Genomic DNA, 26,127 nt, shown 5'->3' on the forward strand with positions numbered 1-26,127 from the left:
CCTTCATCGGCCTTTATAGCAGCCTTTTGCTCTACATCTGTTCAGGATGCCCAACAAGACAGTCTTCAGGTGCCTTAAGGCAGCTTTCTAGTTCCCCTTGTGCTGTTATAGCATCATGTGCATTAGCAAGTTCAAGTAGTGAATGTCTATACTGTACTTTCAACAAAGTGCTATTAAAATGCTAAGTTAATCTATGATGATGATTATTATGCAGTGACACACAGGGTATTAACAGGGGCTAAGGGGCTGGCCCTTACACACTATGAATCAATGGAATCTACAGTTACATTAGCTTAGCTAAAAATTATAACGGCTTTCAATTCTTATGCTGCACAGAATAAACCTGGAACAAGAAGAAGCCCAACCTCCATGATACCGGGGCCTTGTCTAAACATAGAAGTTGCACCAGTTTAATTTAAATCGTTTTTCTACTCAGTTTAGTTAAACTGATGCAAAACACTGTGTGGACACTCTTAATTTGGATCTGAGTAGCTTACTTCAGCTCATTTTCCCTGTCCCTAATCATTCTGAGCTAAATTTGATGTAAGCCAGGTGTCTATCAATTTAAAGAGTGTCCACATGGCCTTTTGCACCAACTGAATTAAATTGATTCTAAAAAACACACCTTTAGTTCAACCGATGCAATGTTGTGTCTAGAGTGGGCTTAGTGTTCCACAGCTGGCCAGATGCATTATGGGGAGTTTATACCTATCTTTGAGGCAGGTAGCATAGGTCATTGCAGGAGACTAGATAGCGGATTAATTATTAGGGGTAGAGCCTCACTTGGTGTGAATTGTCACAGCTCCACTGACTTCCACAGAGCTATGGCAAATTACAGCAGCTGAGAATCTGCTCCTTAGTCTCTTCCACCACGGCAATTCATAAGTTCCAAAGCACCCTTCATGGAAATTGGGAATAGACAGTCTCACTATTAAAATACTGTTACTCCTTTATGTAATTCAGAACATATTTCCCACTGCGGTTACCTGTGGTGTTTTATTGTGCCACCAAAGCCTGACTTTTTGCTATCAGTTTTGGACCCTAGGAGAGAAAGACAAAGATTTATCAGTGTGACAATCCTGGAAGAGAATGTATATTTAGATAGACAATATAAGCATCCTAGCTTTAGGAGCATTTCCTGTCATTTAGAAACATACAGTTGTACGTGCTGTATATACATAAAGTTGCAACGTTATCTCCAAGAAATTTCACACAATCCCCATATTCACTTGGATCAACTCTGAAATACTTCAGTTGAACCCAAAAGGAAAAGAAAATCTCACTGTATTTAACACAGTTAAGGCTGCTACTCCTGAACTGAGATTTTTACTGAAAGATGCTGCAGTTGTTAGAAAAGTATTTAAAGTACAGATCCACTTGGAAATGGGACTGGAAACAGTGGCCCCTTCTACCTCTATAGATCTGCTTGTTGTGTGGATTCAGAGTCTCAATGTCTTCCTTTTATTGACAGAAATGAGTGTTTACTGCATTTTACCCCTTAGAGCCTTGCGGAGCAGCTACAGTTTTGAGGGAGAGAGTTGGATTCCATTCTGGCTCAAGCAGTGGAAAGGGGACTGGTAACTAAATTCCAGCTACGGAATATCCATAAAAAGGGGAGAGTGCACTCTAAGAAAAAGATGCACAGAAATAGGGTGGGGAGGAGAGAGAAGCAAAAGGAGGTGGTTGTGTGATTTAACAGTAAAATGAATCTCAACCAATATGGAAAAGAACAGGGAGACAGGGAGAGAAATGGAGCTAGGTGAAAGAAATTGAGAAATTCAATCACTAAAAATCTAGGAAACAACTGCTTTCACCTAACTTTGAGAATATACCACTCCTCCCTTTCTCAGAGCTGGGCTTGAGGAGAGAGATTTAAATTAGAAATTATCCTTCAGGAGAAACTGTTAGATTAGATTTGAGAACCTGCCCTCAGGACTACATCAGTGAAGTGTCCTATAGGCCTTCAGGCCCTTGACACTATTAATACAGGGTGTGTTCTGTAAGTGTAAACTTCTGAACATGAGCAAAAGGTTAATACTAGATGTATCTTAGGCAAACTTACATTCTTTGGCATTTTGGAATTTATATATTTAGATGCGGGCAATATGGTTCCTTCTTTAAAAACCTGAATGGAACCATTCTGGCTAGCCGTAGTTGTTTTTAAAAAGCAGATACTTACACCTCCCAGGCCTGCCTTCCTTTTTGATTAAAGATACATGATTTGATTAAAGATACCTCTTCTGTAAAGCATGCCTCGTGGTCTTCTGCTTTGCAGCACTTTTCTCTCATGCCCAGAAAAGATGTAATGATGGTCTTCAGTTGTTCTTCTGTAATGGTGGGCTTATATTTGATGACCCTGATGAGCAGGCTGAAAGGAGAACAAACCACAGCAATGCCTACTTAACTTAAAGATATATAGCACATGAATTGCCACCAAAGAACTTCTATGCCCTCAAATCTACAAATCCTTATTTCAAAGTTACGTTATCACCTCCTTTCCTTTGTGTAGTTTCACTGGGCCTGGTCACTGCCCCATGGACGAACGGGCAGGTAGGTGGAAATCTCTGCACCATTCCTCAGTACAAAGTAGTAACCTTTGCTTGCAAGGTTGATTGGCCCTGAGCCTGTATGCAATCGTGAAAATGGTTTTTGTAGCCACCTGTAACTTTAGCGACTCCAAGGAAAAGAAGGGCCCCTCCCCGCACCAGGACCTCAGAGTTCTGCTTGTTTGGGTGTATGACATGAATAGTTTTGGGGGAGGGCAGACCAGCAGCCTGACTGACACGCTAGACCAACTAGCTACAGGCACCAGATGGTGCCCCTATGGGTGGCATGGTCCATATGTGTGCACTGTCCCCACACAAACACAGCTCTTGGGGAAGAAAGTTAATTGCCAAGGTGTCCGTTTCCAGCAACAGGATGAGATGCAGCTCCTTAGTTGCTCTCTGTGGGAAGAAGAGATGGCACACTAAGACCCCAGGTCTCGTTAGTTCTAAGGTGTGTCACAGAGCCACTGAGAAGAGAGAAATATTTGGGTTCTTCCACTTTTGGGGGCCAGGGGATGGCCCAGTGGTGCTCATTGGAAGTTGGGAGAGCCAGGTTTAGTTGCCTGTTCTGCGCTGATTTCCTGTGTGACCTTGGGCAAGTCACTTAGCCTCCAAAATGCCATGTATAGACAATGCCAGACGGAGAGTGGGAGCAAGCCTCCTAGCCCAGGTTGACAGACGGGGGTTAGCAGGGCTCACACGAGCGCTCTATAAATAGCTGTACAGAGAGTGCTTTGAAGTTGCAGCTTTGGGCTCTGAAGACTAGGGAGTAGGTGGGCTTCAGAGCCCGAACTCCAGGCCAAGCCACAACTACCAAGAATTGTCTATTCAGCTATGTTTAGAGCAGTAGGGCAAGACTGGCTTGGAGGCTTGTTCCAAAATGCTGTGTAGACATACCCTCTGTGCCTCAGTTCCCCCTGTGTAAAATGGGAATAATACTGCTCCACCTCAGAGGTGTCTTGGGCTAGAGACCTCAGAGATTGTGAGATGTTAAGATACTACAGTTACAGGGCTATATAAGCACCATAAACAGCCCTATTTATAAAGTTGGTTGTCTTAATGTTAGTGTCCTAAATCCATATTTCGGTAGATAAATGCCCATTTTAGGAACTTATGTGCTGATTTAGGGGTCCAGATATGAACATTTAGAGCCCTAACATTTCAAAATGTAGTTAAAATTAGGTCACTCAGTTTTTGAGTGCTCATCTTGAGACCTCTTAAAGGGGCTTGATTTTCAGAACATGCTGAACCCCCTTCTTCTGAAAAAAATCAGACCTCTTTCCAGCCTCTCATGTTAGGCACCCAAAAATAAAACTATGGTCAGCTTTAAAATTTTACACCGGAGGGATAAAATTTTCAGTAGCACCTATGTGATTTAGGAGCCTGAGTCCCACTGATTTTACCCATGGTGCCTAAATAGCAATGTAGACACCTAAATTTGAAAATTAGTTGCTTACAATAGAAGGCAGACAAGGAAACGAAGACCAAACAAAAAATTGAACAACACTTCCGGCAGCAGGGGTGGAAATATAGAGAATTGGTGAGGAGAAGAAATAAGTAAATATTTCTGGAAGAACAAGCTTTTAACAAGGGATGTGAAGGAGGAAGAGGAAACAGAAGGTGCTAGAGAGAAAGCTGGGTAGACAAGAAGAGGGTGAATAGTAGCAGGATGGTGGTACAGAAGCTGGGGCAAATAGAATAAACAGGAATATCTTACTCCTGCTTCTTTTTCTGTAGCTCTGTCTCTTGAGTTGCACACAAGTCTTCATGGAAGGTGAACAGATCAGGAGTCAATGGTATGGGCACATACTTCTCATCGATTCCCAAGTTGCTAATGCACACCCTTCTGAGAGCATAGGAGTTACTACAGCACTTACAGACATTAGGGTTTATAGACCTGGCATAGTGTCGTCTACATATTTGGCCAAGAATAAGGTCAACCTGTATGGAGAGAGAGAAATGTTTTTTACATTGGCATTTTAAAAAAAAATAACAGACACATGCTATCCTTGGTAATTTCATGAGGGTTTCAACCTTATAAATGAAAACCTTTATAATTTAAAGCAAATTCCTTCAAAGAGCACCAGCTCACATTCCTATTGAAAGCTGAGTGGTGCCATCAACACAAAATGAGGCCAGATTTTCAAACAGTGGCCTCCATGCCTATGCAATTTTATGCACTGTCATCTGTGCACACAAATTATGGAATTTACACGTGCACTTGATTGGTTTGCACCAACAGGGATTTTCAGGTGTATGTACATGTGACACTGCAAAAAACTGCATATGCTAAAGTACACGTGCAGGCCAGTTTGTGGCCCTTTTAATAATTTGGCCCATGAGATAGATGTATCAGTGATGGAATAATGATATAAAGTTAATCATCCCAAGGGAGCAATGTCATAGCCAGGCCATATCTGCTCACAGCCTGGTTCTGCTCCCAAGATATGCAGGAGACAGGTGCTACTGACTGCAATGGGAACAGGATCAGAATTCCAGTAGGTGTAACTAATGCCCTGACTCAGCAAAAGACATGCTTCACTGTAGCCTGACAGTTTTGTTTGCAAAACTATAGGCCAGATCCTCAGCTGGTGTGAATCAACATAAATCGATTGACTTCAATGGTAATATGCCTGTTTACACCACCTCACGATCTGTCCCTACACCGCAAGGCCAAGTCAGTGACCAGTTGTGCATTTTGCTACCTCATGGGGGTTCTGAGTTAGAGCTTCTCTCTAGAGCCTCTGGGCAGTGGGAGATTGGGAATAGTGGGGAGACAGCAAGATTGCCAGGAACAAGCAGGACTGAGATAAGGAAAGAAACATACTCACGTGTCCCTCAGCACAAGGAAATATTTTGTCCTCACTTAGATGGCAGCACATGGCACCAACTGCTGCCATTTCCTTGGTGAAGTGGAGCAGCTCTTCGGATGACAGCTGAGGCATCTTCTTGGTGTAACGGACAAGGAGCCTGAAACAACAACCTCTCAATTACCGGTGGTTCAGCAGGTTAGTAATTGATGAGCCAACTCCTCAGTAGGTGGAACTCCAACCATTCACGCTAGCTGAGGGTCTAGCCCAATGTTTTAAAAGCTAGTTGCTTTCCATTTACAGGGGTGTAAGCAATAAGAATCAGGTCCTTTGTGTTTGCCTGAGAGTTCTCTCACTCACGGCCCAGTTTCTTCTGTTACATCAGGTATTGGAATAAAAATGAAGGTGATGTCACAAATTCAACATAATGGGCCTGATTCTGAAACTTGACAAATACCACCACTCTACCATTGCCTTCAATGGGACTCAAGGGACCGCATCTGTTTGCAAGACTGAGCCCTATGTGACTTCATGGGAGGCTGCCATGGGGCAGAAGATTGGCTGGAAAAGAACCCACTCTTCTTCATATACAACGTTATCATTAGCAAGTATGGCAAGACAAACACTGAATACGGAGTGAAAGGTGAACGGGTTGAGGGTCAAGCCAGGTTTGCTGGGACATTTCTCCTGTTCCAAAGGCCTTTTTAAAAGCAGATGTGTTGATTTGAGAGGGACCAGACAGAGAGCGCAGCATATCCTGTGCTTCGCTTCAGAGAAGATGGGCCCAGTTCAGCAAGGCACTTAAGAAGATGCCTAACACTACAAGTCGTACAAGTGACTTCATTCAGAGTACTCCCATGCTTAAAGACCGGTTTCAGAGTGTAGGCGTGTTAGTCTGTATCAGCAGAAAGAATGAGGAGTCCTTGTGGCACCTTAGAGACTAACAAATTTATTTGAGCATAAGCTTTTGTGGGCTAAAACCCACTTCATTGGATGCATGCAATGGAAAATACAGTATGAAGATATATATATACACAGAGAACATGAGAAAATGGGTGTTGCCATACCCACTATAACAAGAGTGTTCAGTTAAGGTGAGCTAGAAGAGTACCCAGAAGTCACCTACTACAGGACAGGCCCAACAAAGAAAGTAACAGAACGCCACTAGCCGTCACTTTCAGCCACCAACTAAAACCTCTCCAGTGCATCATCAAGGATCTACAACCTATCCTGAAGGACAATCCCTCACTCTCACAGATCTTGGGAGACAGGCCAGTCCTTGCTTACAGACACCCAACCTAAAGCAAATACTCACCAGCAACCACACACCACACAACAAAAACACTAACCCAGGAACCTATCCTTGCAACAAAACCTGTTGTCAACTCTGTCCACATATCTATTCAGGGGACACCATCATAGGACCTAATCACATCAGCCACACTATCAGAGGCTCGTTCACCTGCACATCTATCAATGTGATATGTGCCAGCAATGCCCCCCTGCCATGTACATTGGCCAAACCAGACAGTCTCTACATAAAAGAATAAACGGACACAAATCAGACGTCAAGAATTATAACATTCAAAAACCAGTCGGAGAACACTTCAATCTCTCTGGTCACTCAATTACAGACCTAAAAGTGGCAATACTTCAAAAACAGACTCCAACGAGAAACTGCTGAATTGGAATTAATTTGCAAACTGGACACCATTAAATTAGGCTTGAATAAAGACTGGGAGTGGATGGGTCATTACACAAAGTAAAACTATTTCCCCATGCTTATTTCCCTTACTGTTAATCACACTTCTTGTCAACTGTTTGAAATGGGCCATCCTGATTTATCACTACAAAAGATTTTTGTTTTGTTTTTTTCTCTCCTGCTGATAATAGCTCACCTTAACTGATCACTCTCGTTATAGTGGGTATGGCAACCCCCATTTTTTCATGTTCTGTGTGTGTGTGTGTATATATATATCTATATATCTCTATATATCTTCCTACTGTATTTTCCACTACATGCATCTGATGAAGTGGGTTTTAGCCCATGAAAGCTTATGCTCAAATAAATTTGTTAGTCTCTAAGATGCTACAAGGACTCCTCCGTCTTTTTCCCATGTTTAAAGTTAGTCCTGTGCTTAAGAACCATGCTGAATTAGGGCCAACACCAGCAGCGTTGTAGGTTTGTCCACGCTCCCTGTGCCCTAATGTTCGTCAACCCTGACATGGTGGGACTGTCACCTGGGATGAGGTGGTGGTTTAGTCTATCCAAGCTTTGGTCCCTCTCCTCCACAGCTAGATTATTTGTTAATACATACTAGTGGGGCATATTACAGCACGCGGAGAAAGAACAGGGGCCTATGAGAAAGGGCAAAGCAACTCACTTTGAGCCATACTAAGGCTTTTAAGTCAGAGCTCAGGGTTCAGAATTCAGCCAGACTGAAACTGCACATCTCAGTGATCAGCAAACCTGACCTGTATTATACACAGGAGACCAGGCAGTTTAACAATGTATTTATTACCTTCCCACTTTATGAGTGGAAATATGGACCTAATTCATGAGATAGAATGTTACCTTGACAAAACCTAAAGTTGTTTACACCAGACCTGAGGCTGGTGTAAATCAGCATAGCTCTACTGATATCAATGGATCCACGCTGATTTGCACCAGCTCAGGATATGGCCCCCTGTTTTTTAAAACTGGTAAACAAGGGTTGGATGCTCATTAGGAAACTAAAAAAACAAAACCCAAAACATACGCGTTTTGGAGGAAGTATTCTCCCAATGTCTTGTAGAGGTTGCAGTTTGTTGTTAGCACTTCCTGGCTTTCCTGGACTTGTTTTTTGAGAATTTCTTCCTGAAAAACAGTGTAACTATATTGTTAAAGCGGTTATTGTGCAATGCAGAATACTACTGCATCACAATGCAGCTTTGATTATCCACAACTTCCTGTTATCTGACATATAATTATATCGCTGCTGATTGCATTAAAATTTCCCTCTGCTGTCTGAAGCCTCAACTATCTGAACATAACTCATGCATAGACGATAAGCTGCTACATCTCTTAAATAACTGAGTTGACAATTATTCAGGGCAACATCCCTATGGGTCCTGGGCGACCCTAACTACCAGAAAGGGGAGCTCCAGGCCATGCTGACCAATGTTGAGGACAATCAAGTCCGTGCATAAGGGATGCATTAGGGATACTGAGTAGCTCATTGGTTGGAGCCCCCAAAGGCCCCAAAGGGCTCAGGGATTTCACAGACTTGAGATCTCCCTTTCTTGGCACCTCTCTCTACCCATGTGAAGATCACAGATGGGGCAGCACCCCAGCAGTAGTAGCTCCCTAGGAGCCATCTGCATGGAGGTGCAAGGAAGGGGCAGAGGGATCAGTGATGTGGGACTTAGAGTGCGCCCCTTAAAAACAAGTGTTTGTATGTGGAGAGAGGGCTCTGCTGCTGTCCTCCCCTACTTCCTGTTTTCCAAGAGAGGGGCTTACGTGTCCCGAATGGGCAGGAGTCCCTCTCAGCTACCCACTCCAGTTTGAACAGCTAGCTTACTCTAGAATCAGTGCCCTGGGAGAGCAGAAGAGAGCTTCCAGTTGCTCCAGCTGCCACTGAATAAGCAGATGCTGTCCCCCGCATCTCCTGCACAGGGATGTTCATTCCCCAGCAAACCCCACATGGTTCAAATAATGGAAGGGTGAGAAGACTCCATTTGCCTTCCCATAGACTGGAGAGCATAGAACCTTATTACAATTGTTCTCTCCCTCTAGGAAACCATGGGGTGCAGTTCCAGACCAGGAGAGTGGAAATGCTTCCAACTCATGCCTCAATCAGCATCAGACCATGACAGTTTGTGAACTCCGCTCAGGCCTCCCGATTATTACATGAAGTACAGTGGCACCCACCCCTTTGCCGTAGCACTCGGCAGGGTTACTGGTTGTGCAGCAATTTTCCAGTAATTCCTGGTAGCCTTTACCAACTCTTAAAAGCATGAGATGGGAGAACTCAGGATGGCGTCTTGAGTATTCATAGACAAATCTGCAACACATGAACGACGTCAGCATTAGAAGTTAGGGCCCCTTCAAAGATTCATAGATTTTAAGGCTAGATGGGCCATTACTATAATCTAGCCTGCCCCCCTGCAGAACACAGGCCCTAGCATTCCACCTGGTGAGGCTAGCCCAGCCACTTGTAGGTGAACTAGATAGAGCACATCTCGCTGAACAACTCCTGCCATTTGGCTCGTCCGACACGTGCTTATTATAGTCAGTTCGGATTGTTTAGCACATAGGGGGGAGGGATAGCTCAATGGTTTGAGCACTGGCCTGCTCAACCCAGGGTTGTGAGTTCAATCCTTCAGGGGGCCATTTGGGATCTGGGGCAAAATTGGGGATTGGTCCTGCTTTGAGCAGGGGGTTGGACTAGATGACCTCTTGAGGTCCCTTCCAACCCTGATCTTCTAGGATTCTATAATATGCTTTGATGATAAGATGTTTTTCTTCTCAGGAAGCTTTTAGGCTATATGGTTGAAGACTACAATTTTTTTTAATTTTTTTTTTAGTTTATTTGAAGTTAGAGGCCATTCATGAAAAATTTGGCCCTATTTTAGCACAGGATTAATGTACAATTTGTATGTGGCCACTGACCATACATGCAGATTTGATTTATTTGCAGGGTTTATGGTAAAGATTAGCTTATTTATTTATTTATTTTTGGTGTGCAGAGCTATTAGTCCTGATCCTGCTAGGTGCTGAGCACCTCCTGGTCACGAAGTTAATCTAGCTGTTACTAGAACTGGTTGGGGAATGGCTTCTAATTACAATGAAACATTTAGAAAATGAAGATTCTTCAACACTGGCTAATTTTTTTGATGAGTTGTTCAAATTTTTATCTCCAACAATGGCTTTTCAGGGTTTTTTGTTTTTGTTTTGGGGGGCGGGGAGAGAATATGAAAAACTGAAAAATGTTGAGGAAAATGGAAAGAGACAATTCTTCCCGCTCTAACTATAAGACATTTTTGAAATGCATAGCTTGGCTTTATCCATTTACATCACATCTAAATGCTTGTGAAATTCTTTCCAACAAGGAACCAAGTCCTCAGATATGGTGTAATACAAGTGAAGTAATTGGCTTATACTAACCCAGAATCTGGCCCAGAAGATGTTGGCTTTCACATTCATAAACAAAAGCATTGTATTTCATTTGACCTAAACAGCTTCTGGGTGTACATCTGGGATGTGATCATGCTTCCATTAAAGCCAATAGAAATTTTTGCTATTGATTGCAATGGGCATAGAATCAGAGCCAGAATTGGACTAAAGCAGACATGTTTAGATAAAGATCTGGGTTTGGTTTAGGCAAGTTTATGGCTGAATCGGGGCTAGCATTGGAATCTGGGATTGGAATGGACAGCACTGGAAATTTAAGATTTTCACCCTGTTCTTGGTCATGTTCTACCAACCCAAATAACGGAAAACTTATGAAATCAGAAGTTCCACATTTGCTCCCATCCCATTCTCAAATTCAGCAGCATTGAAGGTTCTGGTTTTTTCCTTTCTCTAAAAAAACGATGGAATTAGCAGTATTCAGGTAAACCTCAGTAAAACCAAATAGCTCTGTGTTTATATTTGTGCTAATGTTTTTAAATATTCTATTAAGCCCCCTTCAGAGCCAAAAATAACATATTTCAGAGTAGCACAAGTACTCCTTTTCTTTTTTTAAAAATAACATAGTATTTCAATTACTGGATGATGGAATTATAGAACTATGAAAAAAGCAGATCTTTCATTGTTTTAGTCACGTAAAAGGCTTACAGATGCATTAATAAAAACCTAAGACAAATGTAAAGGCAAATACAAATAAAGGCCAATATTTGAAATAAAAACCCCTTGAAAATTAGGCATACTATTTTTGTTGTTGTTTCTTTGCAATAAACCTACTCAATGCCTAAACCAGACTTAATGGGTCAAGATTGGGCTTCTACACTGACTGCATTCCCACATACAGGCTTAGCTCACAAGTCGGAGTTTTGCAAGCAAAGCTGGCCTCTAAATTGGAATGCTGGGCCTGCAACGCTTAAATGACAGTCAGAGTAGATTGAGAGCTGCATTACTTGGCCAGGAAGGCATCTTTTTCCTTGGCAAAGTGCTCACACACATCTTTGTCTTCTATGAACTCCCTAACTGTGGGAGACAAGCCTGCAGGTCTGTCATCATTTTCCAGGTGAACTATGCATTCGCTTCGTTCCACCTCTGACTTTCCACAGCAGTCGTTGAGTTTCGTTGATATGGTATCTTTGTGGGAACAGGCATACTCTGTCAGCTTTACCTGTAAAGAAATTTAAAACCACTGATACTTCTATCTGGGTTTTCTCATTGTTTTGCAGTGGGAAACCCCTCCTTCAATTGTGACTTAATACAGTAGAGCGTAGAGAAGTCCCCAGGTGATATAAGGGCCCCATTAATATCTACCTCCTAGCAGTTTCAGTGTTTTTCATCTTTACCACTCAAGGTGTTTTTTTGTGGAGGGCATGGGGTTGTTTTACAGATGGGGAAACTGAAACACAGAGAGGTGAATTGAATTGCCCAAGGGCAGACAGTGAGTCAGCAGCAGAAGTGGGACTAGAACCCTAGGCTTAGGCCACTGCTTTATCCACTAGGCAACACTGCCTCCCATTGTACTAAGCACTGTACATACCCATAGTAGGAGGCAGTCTCAGCCCTGAAACTATTAAATCTAAATAGGCAAGACAGACAAAGAGTGGGAGAAAGAATTGCAACATGCAAGTAGAAGATGCCTTGAAGGTATTTAGGTGCCCGACTTCCATGAGATTTAGACACCTAACTACCTTTGAAGATGTGGGACAGAGAGATTAAGTGATTTGCCCAAGGTTACACAAGAAGTCTGTGGCAGAGCCAGGAACTGAACACAGTTTTCCTGAATCCCAGTCTAGTGCTTTAGCCACAAACTCATCCTTGTGCCTTATGCTTTCTGCCTATTTCACTGTAAACAGAGTCACATGGGATAATTGAGTAGGATGAAAAATTCTCATCTATGTATAAATCCTTCAGGCTTTAAACTCCTAATCTGGAGAACAATTAACAGATGCACAAAAGATCAGCAAAAAGGAACAAAACTAGAAGGAAGAAAACCCACTATCAGACCTACTTTTTTAAACATAGAAGAGGTAAATAAATTATTCTTTTACCCTCTCGTGTATACAATCCATCATGTCACCGTGACAACACTCCGTGTGTAAGTGAACAACATCCGTTACAAGTTTGTTAACAGTAGCAAAATCAGCCTTTGGAAATTTTTGGCTGACTTGAACAAGTTTCCTAGAAAGAATAAATACAAGTATTGTTTAAAACTTAGAATGCAATAATATGGTCCCTAGCAGTTTATTATGGGTGGGATTTTCAAAAGCACTCAGCAGTGGCCTGCCTCTGCTACCACTGAAGTTAATAATAAAACTGCAATTGAATTCAGTGGTAAGGAAATTTGGCCCCCAAATCCCACTGAACTTCAATAAGAGCTGGTCACTTAATTCCCTTAGGTCTCTTTGAGAAAAAGACAATGATGTTATTCATGAGTATAAAGCTGAAGTTACACATTGGTGAATCAGGCCGATAACTGGTACAGAGTGACCACAGAAACACTAGTTGGGCTGCATTCTTAAGTCACACCAGCGGTCTCCAAAGGTCTGGACTGGTATACATGAGAGCAGAATTTGGCCATTATTTTACAGCTGGTTTCCTCCTAAAAGATAAGAATTTAAGAAAATTATGCTACACTTATATGTTCATTTGCATGCCTAATTTGCATTCCCAATTACACATCCCACAGGCCATCTGCATGTAAAAGTTGGGGTGGTGGAGTGTACAATCATGGTAACTGTGTGTTCAGGTGTTTTTGTGCAGCACATAAAGTTTGCTGCAAATCTGAGCTGTACGTTCTGTTATAAAATGGACTCCAGTTAGAGTATACTTGTTGCTCAGAGGGCAAAGCAGTAACATTGAGTCCCTGCTCTTTACACATATCAGCCTCCATCAAATGAATGTGCACAAAAATGATTTATTGTGATCTAAGTAATTTAAGTGGGGCCTGCAACCATTAAAGCTCTGTGGACTTTCATTTTATGGCAATCCCCTTCCTTTCTCTTTGGTAATCCCTAAAGTTGCCCATGGCTGCTGGCAAGAAAATGGAATGGCAAGATATAGTCATATCTGAGAGGATAATGTTTTCCCCTGCTTGCAGATGGAATTTAGGGACTTTAAATAATTCTGCAAAGAAACACTTAGAGCTTAGGTTCATCCCGTCAACCATCCTAGTACACAGTGGCAGGAAAGTCCACAAGGAGGGTAGCTACGGTGATGCAAGGTGACTCCACTGATGGGCCCTGAGCCAGCCAACACAGCCACATCAGCACTGGCTGGGGAGAGGGGAAGATTAGTATTAGTCCTAGCAGGGTGTGCCTGTTTATTACATCCCCTATACAGCCTACAGCTTTAGAGCTTCATTCCACTGGCAACTGTGGTGTGATGGGGTATACCAGGCCCCCTGCTAGAAGCCTCACGGTGCTACCACACCCTGCCCCAGAAAAGGAGCAATAAAGGTGGGTCCTCCAGGCCTGCCTAGAAAGGCTGCAGGGAAGCAGCTAATCAGAGCGTAGCAGGCTGAGACAAAACCGGAGCTGCAGGGGCAGAGCCCCTCCTTTCCTTGGTGGAGACCAGAGAAGCAAGGATGGTGCTTGTTGCCGGAGCTCAAGGAAGACTCAGAAGATGGGTTTGGTGCTGCTGGCATGCCATGAGGAAGAACTTCAGTTCTGAGGTAAGGGTAAGGGTGAAGGTGAAGAGGCTATGTGAGAGGCCTGTGTGACCCAGGGAATAGCAGCAGCAGTAACTATTACAGGAAGCAACACATGGCTGCTATTTATAGGGTCCCTGGGTTGGGACCCAGAGTAGTGAGGGGGGCTGGGTCCCCCCACTGGCAGGGTGGCCTAAGCGCCAGGAAGGGGACAAGGCTTGTTTAGAGGCCCAAGTGAAGGGCAGGACTTAGTCTCCAGAGAAGAAGCCCTAGGGCACTGCTCTATGCCATGCCTTTAAAGCTAGCCCAGAAAGGGCAGAGGACAGAGCCCAGAAACCTGGATAAAGACGTTACCAATTGCCCAGAGATGGGGCTGAAGACCTTGGAGAGAGCCAACCATTTGTTGGACTTTGTTACCTCGGAAGGGGTTTGTTAGTTCAATGCATATTAACTGTGTGCTGAGCCACTGAAGACCTACCTGACGAGGGCAACAGCCGATGGGGGCACCGTGAAAAGAGAGAGAGTGAGTGCAGGTCCGCACCTGCTGACCGGAGGCGCTCATGAGAGGCCCCTGTCATAGAAGATAAGTTTAAAATTATAGAGTGATGTGTCCTCCACTTCCTAGAAAGGACCATAGTGTGTGCGCGGAGGGATTCATTCGAGTTCTGATGCTATTGGAAATGCACCTCCTGTGAGTGCTGCTTGTTTAGGCCTCCATCACCAGGCTGCACAATGCTACATGGTGTCTTGCAGGGGAATCCTCCCTGAAGCCCATCCATCCTCACTGGCACAGGCAGATGCAAATTGAACCCCCTTGCACCAGCTCTAGCCAGCCAAGAAACACTCGGGTGCTAAACCATCCTTATCTCTGTCTCCTCCAGAGACCACTTGAGAGTGGTTGCCAAGGAGAAGAGCTACAGTCTGGAGACCTGGCATATTTTTTTTTAACATCTCAGGGCCCTGCCTTGTATTCTTTGCACATCTCTTTCACAGTCCCTTCAGTTCACTTTTGCTTCTAAAGATGAGCAGTAGGCTTCTGGCAGGTGTACAGTTTTGTGGGGGAAGGGGTCTTTTTTCCAAGTAACCAAAATGTTGTACATTAAATAAACAAGCTACAGACTTACAGAGCCTTTAAGGTTCTTTCTCCAAACTTCTTCAGGATCTCACATGTCTGTTGCTCTGTCAAGCCACTTTCTTTCACTGGCTTCATCACAGATGGTGCCTGTTATAAAGATGAGGGCAACCATTTTAAAAAAAAATGAATGAAGAAAGCAGAATCAGAAATAGAGAATTTTAACAGAAACACAAAAGGGCCTTTTCTTGCTTAGCTATAAAATGTCCAACAAAGCAAAAGGAAGCTGCATGACATAGTTTTCATTCACGTGGCTGGATCACCAGCCCCTTATTTAGTTAGGGTTTCTAATGGTCAGCATTTCACAAAACTTTTATTAAACACTACTCTGTGTTTTTAAACTGTGCAGTTATGGATAATCTGATGTGATGATATATAGTACATATGCCTCCTTCTTAAGAGCTTCATTTTGCAAAGTGCTGAGAGCCTCTTAAAGTACTCAACTCTACTATACTGCTGCCAAAGATGTTAGCGGAAGGTGAAGGTTCTCAACACCATGCAGTATCAGGCCCCAAGCCAGTCAAATGCAGCTATTCTAATAATACAATTAGCATTCTCCCATCCTACTGCACCAATATCTGTCTGACAAAATAAGTACATCTACCTGAGATTCAATAGTGAGAAGGGCCACATCGGTGCTACGCAGACAGGCAGAGATAAAGAGAGAAAAGAGAAGATACTTTGTTCATTTAGAATAACAGGAAAGAGGAATTATGATAACAGAATGTTGACTGAGATTTTCAAACACTCTGGGTGACTTAGATACAGAAATTCCATTAATGTTTGGGGAAGTTGTGTCTAAATCCCCTACACTGCTTTGAAAATCTCAGTCACCAATCCTAAAATGGTGTCCTCTCTTTGAAAATAAACTTTTTGTTGTTACCTTGAAGGCAGTGGGAGCTGCCAGGGCTCAGCACCTCTGAAAATCAGACCATTTTTCTTAAGAGTCGAAGGCCCAAATTCAGGAAAGCCGTATGCACATGCTTAAATCCTGTCCTGAATGGAGGTGATTGCTGGAATCGGGGCCTAAATAAGGGTTGAGGTGACTAAAATGGAAAAAGCTGACCTTCAGCTCTGCTTCAAGCATTTCTCTAGTTATAGGAGACCACTAATCAAAACCTGAAGTAACTGTACATATTAAAATAGAATACCTTTTCACTGAAACATGCAGCCTTGTCATCAGCTTGGCAGCAGCCTTTCATCATCTCCTCATAATGACCAGCAGCGCTAAGAATTGTTGGGGAATAGAGGAAAGGATGCCTTCTGGCAAGTTCATAGATGTATCTAAAATGGAAAGGTACCTTGAATTAACTTTGAGCATAAGCTCCCAGGGCAGAGTCCAGATGATTTGGGTGGGTTGTAAAGTGTCATATGCACTTACGCTGCTCTATAATTAATAAATATACAGCAAAGCCTGTTGTAACAGCCACCCCAGTCCATGCAATTTTCCTGCCAATATAACAGGGAACAGTAAAATGCAATGGGATTTAAAATGAAGGAATTCTGTTGCGAAGGGGTGCTAAGATTTTACTAGAATTTAAGGGCTCAATCCTGCAAGATGCTGAGTGCTCTAGGCCAGATCCAGCAACACATTATTGAAGCACATTCTTAACTTTAAGCATCTATGACTTCAAGGGAACTTCTCATATGCTTAAAGTTAAGCCCAAATACGTTGCTTGATCAAACCAGTGTGGTTGGCACCTTGCAGGATTGAGTGCCATGAAAGATGACCACAGTTAGCAGGTCATAGAACAGGGTTCATAATAGAACAGTAATTGATGTTTGTTCTGGGGTATAATGGCCCTTTTGGAGCAAAGTGGGGCAGAAGACCCCATTCTGGGGAGTTGAAATGTAAAAAGGTCTTGAATGGGATAATGGGGGTGGGAGGGGGGAGGAGCTGAGATGCCAGTTAGTTACCTGCCAGCACCTGAGGGGGGAAAGGTACATGCCAGGCTTAAGTAGTGATAACGCCACCTGGGGAAAGAGCTGAATGGAGGTTCTTATAAAGGAAGGAAACTCAGGCATGCAAAGGAACCTGCTGGGAAGATCCAAGCAGGAAGAGTGTGAGGAAAGCAGGGTGGCCAGGGGAGACCCTGACTAAGCAGGGGAGAGAAGTAAGGGGAATTGGAGAGAGTGGGTAGGGAGGGGCCCAGAGAAGTTTCAGTGCAAGTGAAGGAGCAGACTAGCTGTTCAGTACAGGGTCGCTGGACCAGAACCCAGAATAGATGGTGGGATTAGGTTCCCCTACTGTCCCCAGGGAAGGGGGCATACAAGCCCCTTGCAAGGATTATTGAGTGGGAGGGCTGCAGGCTGAGCCACAAAGACATAGCTTCAGAAAAGGCAGAAAGATTCTTTTTTTCTGTTAAGATGTTTCTGGGGCTTCTAGTAGGGTTGCCAACCCTCCTGGTTTTGCTGGGAGTCTTCCGGAATCAGGCTCTATCTCCCAGAGGCTACTGAAGCCAAACCGGGAGATTTTAGGCAGGGGGTTGCCGCATGCTGCCCCAGCCCCAAACGCCAACTCCGCAGCTCCTATTTGCTGGGAACTGTGGCCTATGGGAGCTGTAGGGGTGGTGCCTGCAGGCAGGGGCAGCCCACCCCCAACTAGGAGCCGCTGTCAGAGGGATGTGCCGGTCACTTTTGGGAGCCGCCTGAGGTAAGCGCTACCTGGCCGGAGCTTGCACCCCTCACCCCCTCCTGCACCCCAACCCCTTGCCCCAGCCTGTTGAAAGTGGGTGAGGGTGAGGGAGAGTGAGCAATGGAGAGAGGGGGGATGGAGTGAGCGGGCGGTGAGGCCTAGGGGCAAGGGTGTTTGGGTTTGTGCGATTAGGCAGTTGGCAAGCCTAACTTCTAGTTTGCACAAATGTGACTCCGGAAAGGTTGGACTTAAGATGGTGACTCAGCCAGAGGGCCAAGTCACTGGCAGAGAAATCTCCGCAGGGCAGGCATCCGCAGAGAGGAGAGAGTAGCTGTGGCATGCCCACCCACAAGAAGGCACCTAGCAGTCAGTTTACAGAGCTGAGGACCACTCCATGTAACTCATTCAATTCTAATATAAAATTAGTTTACTTACAAGCCCAGAAGTGCTGCTCGATTCTCTTGGTACTGTTTGCATCCCTCTTCAGGGTCTGGTTTTTTAAAAGGAGGAATGAATCCTGGTGTAGAATTTTTATGGGATAGAAAACATTCATTTCTTTCAGGGTCAGCTTTAGTACAACATGCAGCTAACCCATATTTCTCAGGAAGGCCTTGCTCATGGCAGATTTCATCCAGGAAAATGGCAGTCTGTGGAAAGAAGAAACATTTCTGTTTGTCAGTAGTTGCACTGTCTTTCCTCTTGTGGAAAGAACATTTAAGACCACGAACCATTGACAGAGCCCTAACTAACACAAACTGATTATTTTTTTCCTTTTTTATTCCTTTCTACTTTGACTGCAATGGGAATTGGATTGGGCCCTAAACTTGTAGGCCAGGTTTATCAAAATTGGTGCCTAACTTTAGGCTCCTAAATCCACATTTAGGCAACTAAACAAGTGGGATGATTTTTAAAAATAATGAGCAACAAGCAGCTCCCACTGAGGTTCAGATAATCTTCAAATCTTTACCCAAACCAAGATTGTTTGTCCACCTCCATATTGTAATATCAAGTATGACAAGATACAAAGCCATGTGTCTTGTGCATCTCTGATTAGAATTGAAACTGTCTGATGAAAAGCATCCTCCTCCCTACTTACAAAATAAGTTCAAGGAGCAAAATTCAGATCCAGATCTCAAGCTCCCCACAGAGCTGAGATGCTCGGATCCAGGGTTTTGGTTCAGCCCATTATAACAAATAGGAGGCATGTGCACAAATCCGATCCAGATTTGGATACTGAAACAAAATTTCAAGGATATTTGGATGCAGTATTTTTGTTCAGACCCCATCTCTGACAGAAAGTGAGACTGTTATGAGTCAATTGCTAAAAACAAATTAAGGCTCCTTCCTTGCTGGTAATGAGTGGCACCAGCTGCTACTAAATTTAGTTGCATTGACCTTAGATGCCCAATTTCTGTCGAAACAGACTTTTTTTAAAGATACAGACCAGGATTTTTCAAAAGTGACTAATGATTTTGGAGGACTTCAGTTTTTCAGTGCCTTACTTGAGATGCCCTAAAGTGAGCCCTATTTTCAGAAAGTGCTGAGCACTCATCCTCTGAAAATCAAGCTCCTTTGAGGCACCCCAAGTTGGACATCCAAAATTGAAGCCCCGAAAATCACGAGTCGCTTTTGAAAAATCTTGGTCATGATAGCAATACAATGACATTGTCTTGGCCACGATACCAATCCTATCTTTGCTTACCAGCGGTTTCAGACATGCTGCGTCTTCCTTACTGGCGACACATTTTTGTGCAAAGTCTGTAACATCTTTTACCATTTTAGCTGCTTCTTCATGAGTGCTTTCCTGCACATTCTGAGCAAACATGACCATGGCACTGCAATAAGATAATACGGTTACACACATAGCTAGCTACCAAAAAGCAAAATGGATTTCTTCAAGCTGCGTGAGTGCTACATCTGATCCAGAGATCAAAACTTCCTCATAGGAGCTGGTGTATTGGCAGGGCTGGAGGACAGGTCTAACATAGAACCTGAGATGCAACTAAAGACAATGTTTCCTGACCTACTGAACCATGGTGGGAAAGTCAGTGTGGAATCAGACTTACAGTCATGTTTTTCCATTGTGTAGTGATAAAGTATGATGATGGTGGAGAGGGGGAAGGATGGCTGGCTCAGTGGTTTGAGCATTGGCCTGCTAAACCCAGGGTTTTGAGTTCAATCCTTGAGGGGGCCATTTAGGGATCTGGGGCAAAAATTGGGGATTGGTCCTGCTTTGAGCAGGGGGTTGGACTAGATGACCTCCTGAGGTCCCTTCCAATCCCGCTATTCTATGAAGATCCATCTCAAACCTACAGGACAATGGTCAAAGAAGCTCAATGCTGAACCACTAAGGCAGTTTAAATGAATTTGCCTTTCTGTAGCCATGGTAGAGCTAATGCATTGCAATAGAGACTTCCATTCCCCCATGTGTCCATTAGCATGGCAAATCAGCCTCTTAAGTTCATATTAGTTGTATATCATATTTAGTATTTCATAGAATATCAGGGTTGGAAGGGACCTCAGGAGGTCATCTAGTCCAACCCCCTGGTCAAAGCAGGGCCAATCCCCAATTCCCTAGATGGCCCCCTCAAGGATTGAACTTACAACCCTGGGTTTAGCAGGCCAATGCTCAAACCACTGAGCTATCCCTCCCCCCTGTTTATTTCTCCCTCTGATCATTAAGGTTATTTGTATGACACCTTGCTCCTATTTTTTGTCGGTTCTGCTTCCCCCCCACCCACCCCCTCGCCCCCCGCTTTCTGAAATGAAAATCCTCTGATATATAAAATATAAAATTAGAAGTTAGGAGGCAATCAAATTCCACCAAGACTCTTGCCGTTACAGAAAACTGATAGTGTGAAAGACCTTCACATCAGCCTTACCGATGATCCACACTCATTGTTCCCAGGCAAGGCAAAAAACCCTGAGATCTCTACCAATATATCATGGAGGGATGGGTATGCTTTCTTGACTCCAGATTTGGCTGTCAGCTTAACTCTGAGTAAGAACCATCCTAGTTAACCATCTAATCCTACTTAACTATGATAACTGCTGATGAACTCTCAGACTTGGATCCTGCTATTATGAAAATGCCCTTAAGTTATAAACACTGAGAAACACAGAGAAGGTGAAAATGTTTGATTGAAAATTCTTCTCTTTGAAAGCTTGATGAACAACCGTTTCTGTTTTTTTTCCATAAAGCATCAGCTGCACTTCATAAGGAATCTGTAAATATCTGCGCTGCTTGGAAGAAACAAGAGCTTGTCAGAGCTTGAACTTCCCCGGTCCCTATGCTGCATAGGCGCATTGCAAAGAGTGGTCTCCAGCTGGCAGTTCTCTTTCCTCCAGGTATTATTGCAGAAAGGCTGTAAAAGTCAGTGGACTACAGTAAGGGCAGGGAAGAAATATTGGCAGGATTCTGCACAGTTGCATGGATGTCCAGGCCATCTTTGGAAACAATGTAATGTGTCTTCCAAAAACCTTATTCTTGTTGAACTTGACAAAACCTAACTTCCCTGTAGTTTTGATCTTGGCTTGTCTCTAGCTGCCGTGTTTCCTATAAGCCAGAAATAGTCTTTTCTTTTAAAACTCTTGTTCCTTTTATCATTGCCGTTTGAAGTATCTCCTGGAGGTGAGTTTAGGAACTGGTGGGGGTAATGGGTAGCTAATACTTGGGACTAGATGGTGCTGTTAGGCTCAGCCCTGAGCCAAGGGTGGTGTATGAGGTGCACTGTCGCAGGAGGCACTATACTTCATCAACAGCCCTCTGAGTCCTAATTTCTCCCATGCTCCTCCTTCTCTAGAGGGACAGCAATCTGCTACTGGCATATAGACCCTCCCCTGTGCCAGCTCACTGAAGCATTCCAGCACTTCAGCTGGGGGAAGGATGCAACTAAGGTTCTGCCCACTCTGCTTCTCCCCACCTCCACTCCCTTCCTGCTGGCTCTAGCTGAAGACTAACAGGTGCCCAGGGCCCATTGACCTTGGCTGTGGATACGCAGGTGCCAGAGTAGTCTGCATAGAGCTGTAAGGGACGGATCTTATTGCCCCGCTTCCTCATAGGTGGGGGCAAAGGCCAAGTCATCTCATTGGTCTCACTTTCTTTGATATTTGCTCTGACTTACTTTGCTCTGAAAATCAACTTTTATTCTGCCAATTTTTTAAATGTATTTTTTTTCAGCATCTGGCTCGTTCATTCTCTTTCATTTCCAAACTGGATAAAAATACACTGTAAGGCTCACACTTTCAGCAGGATTTTTATCAATCACACTTACACGCCTTTAAAATTCTCCTCGTGTAGGTCTGTAAAACAATGGCCAATGGTGTGTTTTTCGTCTGAAAAAGAAGATAATTTGGTCTTTGAGTCACCAAATGTTTCATACACGTATTTTATGAAGCATTTTTTGATCTGTAAAGAAAGATAGTTGAATAGTTAGGGTGCTACCCAGACCCAGAATCACATCTCCGCTCTGTCAGATTTCCCATGTGACCTTGGACAGGTCTGTTAGCCTCCCTCTGCATCTGTTCCCCATCTGGGTAATGGGGACAATAGTGTTTTCCCACCTTACACGGTTGTTATGATGAGAATAAATATGCTAATAATTAAGTGTTCTGATACTTTGGTAATGTTAGGCCAAGTACTTAGTACCTCAGAATATCTTAAAACCTTGCTTAGTTATTTAAAGGGATCTTTGATCACTGGCCAGTTGGAGTTAAAATGGGGAATTATGTATTTAAAGTTAAAGAGCTAAAATCAGCACTACATGAGTGGCTAAAACGCCTTTTGAAGTCAATGGTGTTCACCCTCATACACCCAGGGTGAATTTGGCCCAGTGAAACAAAATGGGTCTTAGCGGCTAAAGCTAGCAAGCAATTTTTTTCCCCTTTCCTAATGGGCCCATTCTTGGACATATGGAAGACAGTGATTCAACCGCAGAGGAGCGAGAGTAGCGATTATCTGAGAATGTAGCCAGAAAGAAGTCTGTGATGAAAATCTAACTATTTGCCCATGGGCATTTCTGGAAACCAGACTTTCAACCAGGTATCTCAAGACTGCCTCATTTTTCTAGGCATCTTCCAAGATTCTTAGTGGGCCCTTTTAATTACAGAGGACTTGCCTCTGCATTCTATAAAGTAAGTAGCTCCCAAGATAAAAGTGCAATCAACATGAGTATGATGAAGCTGTGTGTGTTTAAAACCATCCTGCATATTGTACACCTCTAAGTAAATATTATACTGTCCCATATATTGCACGGATACTCAAAGCATTAATAAGCCACAAACCGGAGAATGATCACATGATTTTGGAAAAAGGTGGCACAGAAAATATCTTCTAGATTTTAAATATTAAGGACTAGATTCTGCCACCTTTACTCACTAAAACTAATTGCACTGCTCACAGAATAAGATACCAATCAACTTAAGCAAGTGTGGCAGAACTGGGCCCGAAATATTCACCCAGTTTGTTCTTCAAAACATATTTTAAAAAACACTAGATAGCGCTAATAGAACTAAGACACTTACTGACAGGGGTATCAAACTGCGCATTACATATAAAGTCCAAATCCTGTTTACCTTACTCATGCAAATCTCCCACTAGCTCCCAATGATTTGCATGAAAAAGGTGAGCATGATTTGGCTTGAAAAGAGACTGTGTATTTGCAGAGTCTGACTTAGAACCTTCAATGTGTTCTAAACCATGTTCACAAATCCAGTAGGTAATCGTGGTCATTGTATTTGAAGTGTAGTAGCCTATTTTGAGAAGTCAGACCCACTGTGTGCTTTTGATCTTGTTCCTGTGTAGTCAGAGCCATTATATAATTGTGATGTACTATTCACATGTATCAATTATAACTGTTAACTTTTTATATTACCTTTTTGTTTTAGAATGGACAATGACCATATGAGATCCCCAAATGACCACACCAAGTTGTGTGTTGACGTTCTATGAAAGCTTATAGTTAATGTACAAGAAATATTCTTACCTACATCCCGATATCTTCTGGGCAGGGTTTTTGATTCGGTAAAGCTTAACAAGAAAATAAAAGAAATGAATGTTCCCCACTTCATGGTGTCAGATTTGAGGGGGGCTGGAATGTAGGTGAAAGGTAGACAGACAGAGGAGAGAGGTGTTTCTTTTATACTCTTCTCAGGTAATGTCTGGTTAATGAAAAAACCCTTTTGCTGTCGTATATGACATGAAACTTTTGGAATATTCCTGCTAATAATTAAATAGATAAAATTATTTGCTTATTATGTTTGTTAACTGGGCATCTTGTCACAAAAAGGCCTTGTAAATTCATTAATCTTTCAGAATTTAGACAAATAGACTTTTGTAAATTACCTTATCACACTACAAACAAGATGTTTAAACAAACTATGTTTTTTCATTACTGTGCTCTTTATCCTGTAGCCGATATGCTGGTGGGGGTGGAAGAGTCTGTATATGTTCAAAGGTGAACTGTTCTGCTAGCAGTGCATAGGTGGTGCCCTGTCAAGTGAAAGACCCCGAGTTCAGAAGTAGACTTGTGACTCTTGCTTTCTAGATTGCTGAGCAAGCTCTTACCCCAGCTACAGTGCCACAGTGGTGGAAAATTTGGCGTAAGGTACCATGTAAGATACTCGATCTCCAGAATTATCCATTCACACTAGAACATATTCAAAAACTTGAAAAAAAGTCTCTAACCTTCTCCCAGAACTTGAAACAAACCTGATCTGAAGGCTGCAGAATGGAGGGGAAATACACACTCACAAAAAATCCTTTTATTTTAGTGACGTCTGTTTCATTTATTCATGCTACAGTGGTCACCATTAATAAAGGATTAGGAGACACATAATGTAGTTTTGAAATTATAACAAGAAACCAGATAGGAAGGGCTGGAGTAGTAGCTCTGCATCGAAAAAGCAAAGTTGTAAGAAGCAGAGATAGCGTAGCTTTCAGGATTGTTTTCAATTCTTCTAATGAAATTTCTTGTTCCATGCTACGAGAAATCAGACATGATATCGGAAGCTGACTGATACTGAACCAATATAAAAAAGAAGAGGGGAACACACCAAAATCCAGCCCTCCCCAAACCTTTCCATCTGAGAAGCCCACAGAATGGCTAACGAGGAGGGGAACGTCAATAGATGCTGAAGCGCAAAGAAGCTTCATGCACAGAGGTGAAGTAACTTGAGCTGAAAGTATTTATAAACCATTGTTCTTTACTCAGGAAGGAGGCTAACTTAAAATGATTGATCATTTCATTGCACTCATTTTTGGAATGAACAAATAGGTGTATTTTTTTTACCCAAAGAGATCTGCAGAAAACCTGGAAGCCATTGTAAGGGCCCCTTTATGACCAACCAGAGCACTGTGGTTTTTGGTATCTGTCAGGAAGAATGCATAGGAGACCACATGGTAGTGGGGATTTTAAACAAAGAACTTTCAGAAATGCTACATTAATGCCTGACGTAACTCTACAAGAGGGGGTACGAACTGCTGCATCAGCCTCAGTTACTCAAAATGGAAATCACCCCATAAGAAACAGTGGAAGGATGGCGCAAGAAGCGGCAAATAGAAAAATCCCATGGCAAAAAAGGGAACCAGTTTAAAATATACATCTTAAGAGCACTGGGCCCTCTGAGCACACACATGACAGGGGAAGCACAGGCCAGGTGAGGATAACCAGTGGAAGCATGCACAGGAAACATACGGAAATCACTGGGGGCATCTCTGTTAACGCAGAGGAACTGTAACACAAGGGCGAATCATGCAAGACTAGGAAGATCCAACTCAGAGAAGCACAGCATTACCCAGTGGGCCTTGAAAAGAATAGATAGCTCAGTGTGAGGGGGGGAAAGGGACACATCGGTTTGGAAGCCAAGGACTATTCTACATTTGTTCAAATTCAGTCTTTTGTCAGACCCACAGCAGCAGGTCAGAGAACAGTTTTCTCATCCAGAAGAAATAGTCACGGATGGCAGGCCATGTCTTGCCTTCTCTGAATTCCCAGCTCTTGGGATGCAGTGTGATTTCACGCATGTTACACCCAGCCCCGAGAAGGCACTAGAATGCTAATTTCAGTGCATTAGTCCAGTGGTTGTTTTCATTTGGTTGTACCCTGGCTGAGGATCTGTGCATCCGGTCCTATGAACAACACCTTCAAACTGCTTCTTGTGATGAGATAGCAGACTAGCCTACACCATTCCCCTT

The 26,127-nt window shown here is 43.2% G+C and overlaps 1 protein-coding gene across 1 annotated transcript; it reads right to left on the reverse strand.

The window, feature by feature from the left end:
• Positions 1 to 996: 996 nt before the first annotated feature.
• Positions 997 to 24,007, reverse strand: LOC140909925 (alpha-fetoprotein-like). The gene is made up of 14 exons (XM_073340015.1): positions 23,918 to 24,007; positions 22,208 to 22,268; positions 19,636 to 19,768; positions 18,369 to 18,580; positions 16,450 to 16,582; positions 15,291 to 15,388; positions 12,569 to 12,698; positions 11,474 to 11,688; positions 9,267 to 9,399; positions 8,116 to 8,213; positions 5,378 to 5,516; positions 4,264 to 4,487; positions 2,236 to 2,368; positions 997 to 1,041 (listed from the first exon to the last, which is right to left on the reverse strand). The coding sequence occupies exons 1-14, from the start codon at positions 24,000 to 24,002 to the stop codon at positions 997 to 999; spliced, it is 1,839 nt and encodes a 612-aa protein (XP_073196116.1). The 5' UTR covers positions 24,003 to 24,007.
• Positions 24,008 to 26,127: the final 2,120 nt, after the last annotated feature.

Source organism: Lepidochelys kempii, chromosome 4, assembly GCF_965140265.1.
Source record: "Lepidochelys kempii isolate rLepKem1 chromosome 4, rLepKem1.hap2, whole genome shotgun sequence".
In the NCBI taxonomy this organism is placed as follows: domain Eukaryota; kingdom Metazoa; phylum Chordata; order Testudines; family Cheloniidae; genus Lepidochelys; species Lepidochelys kempii.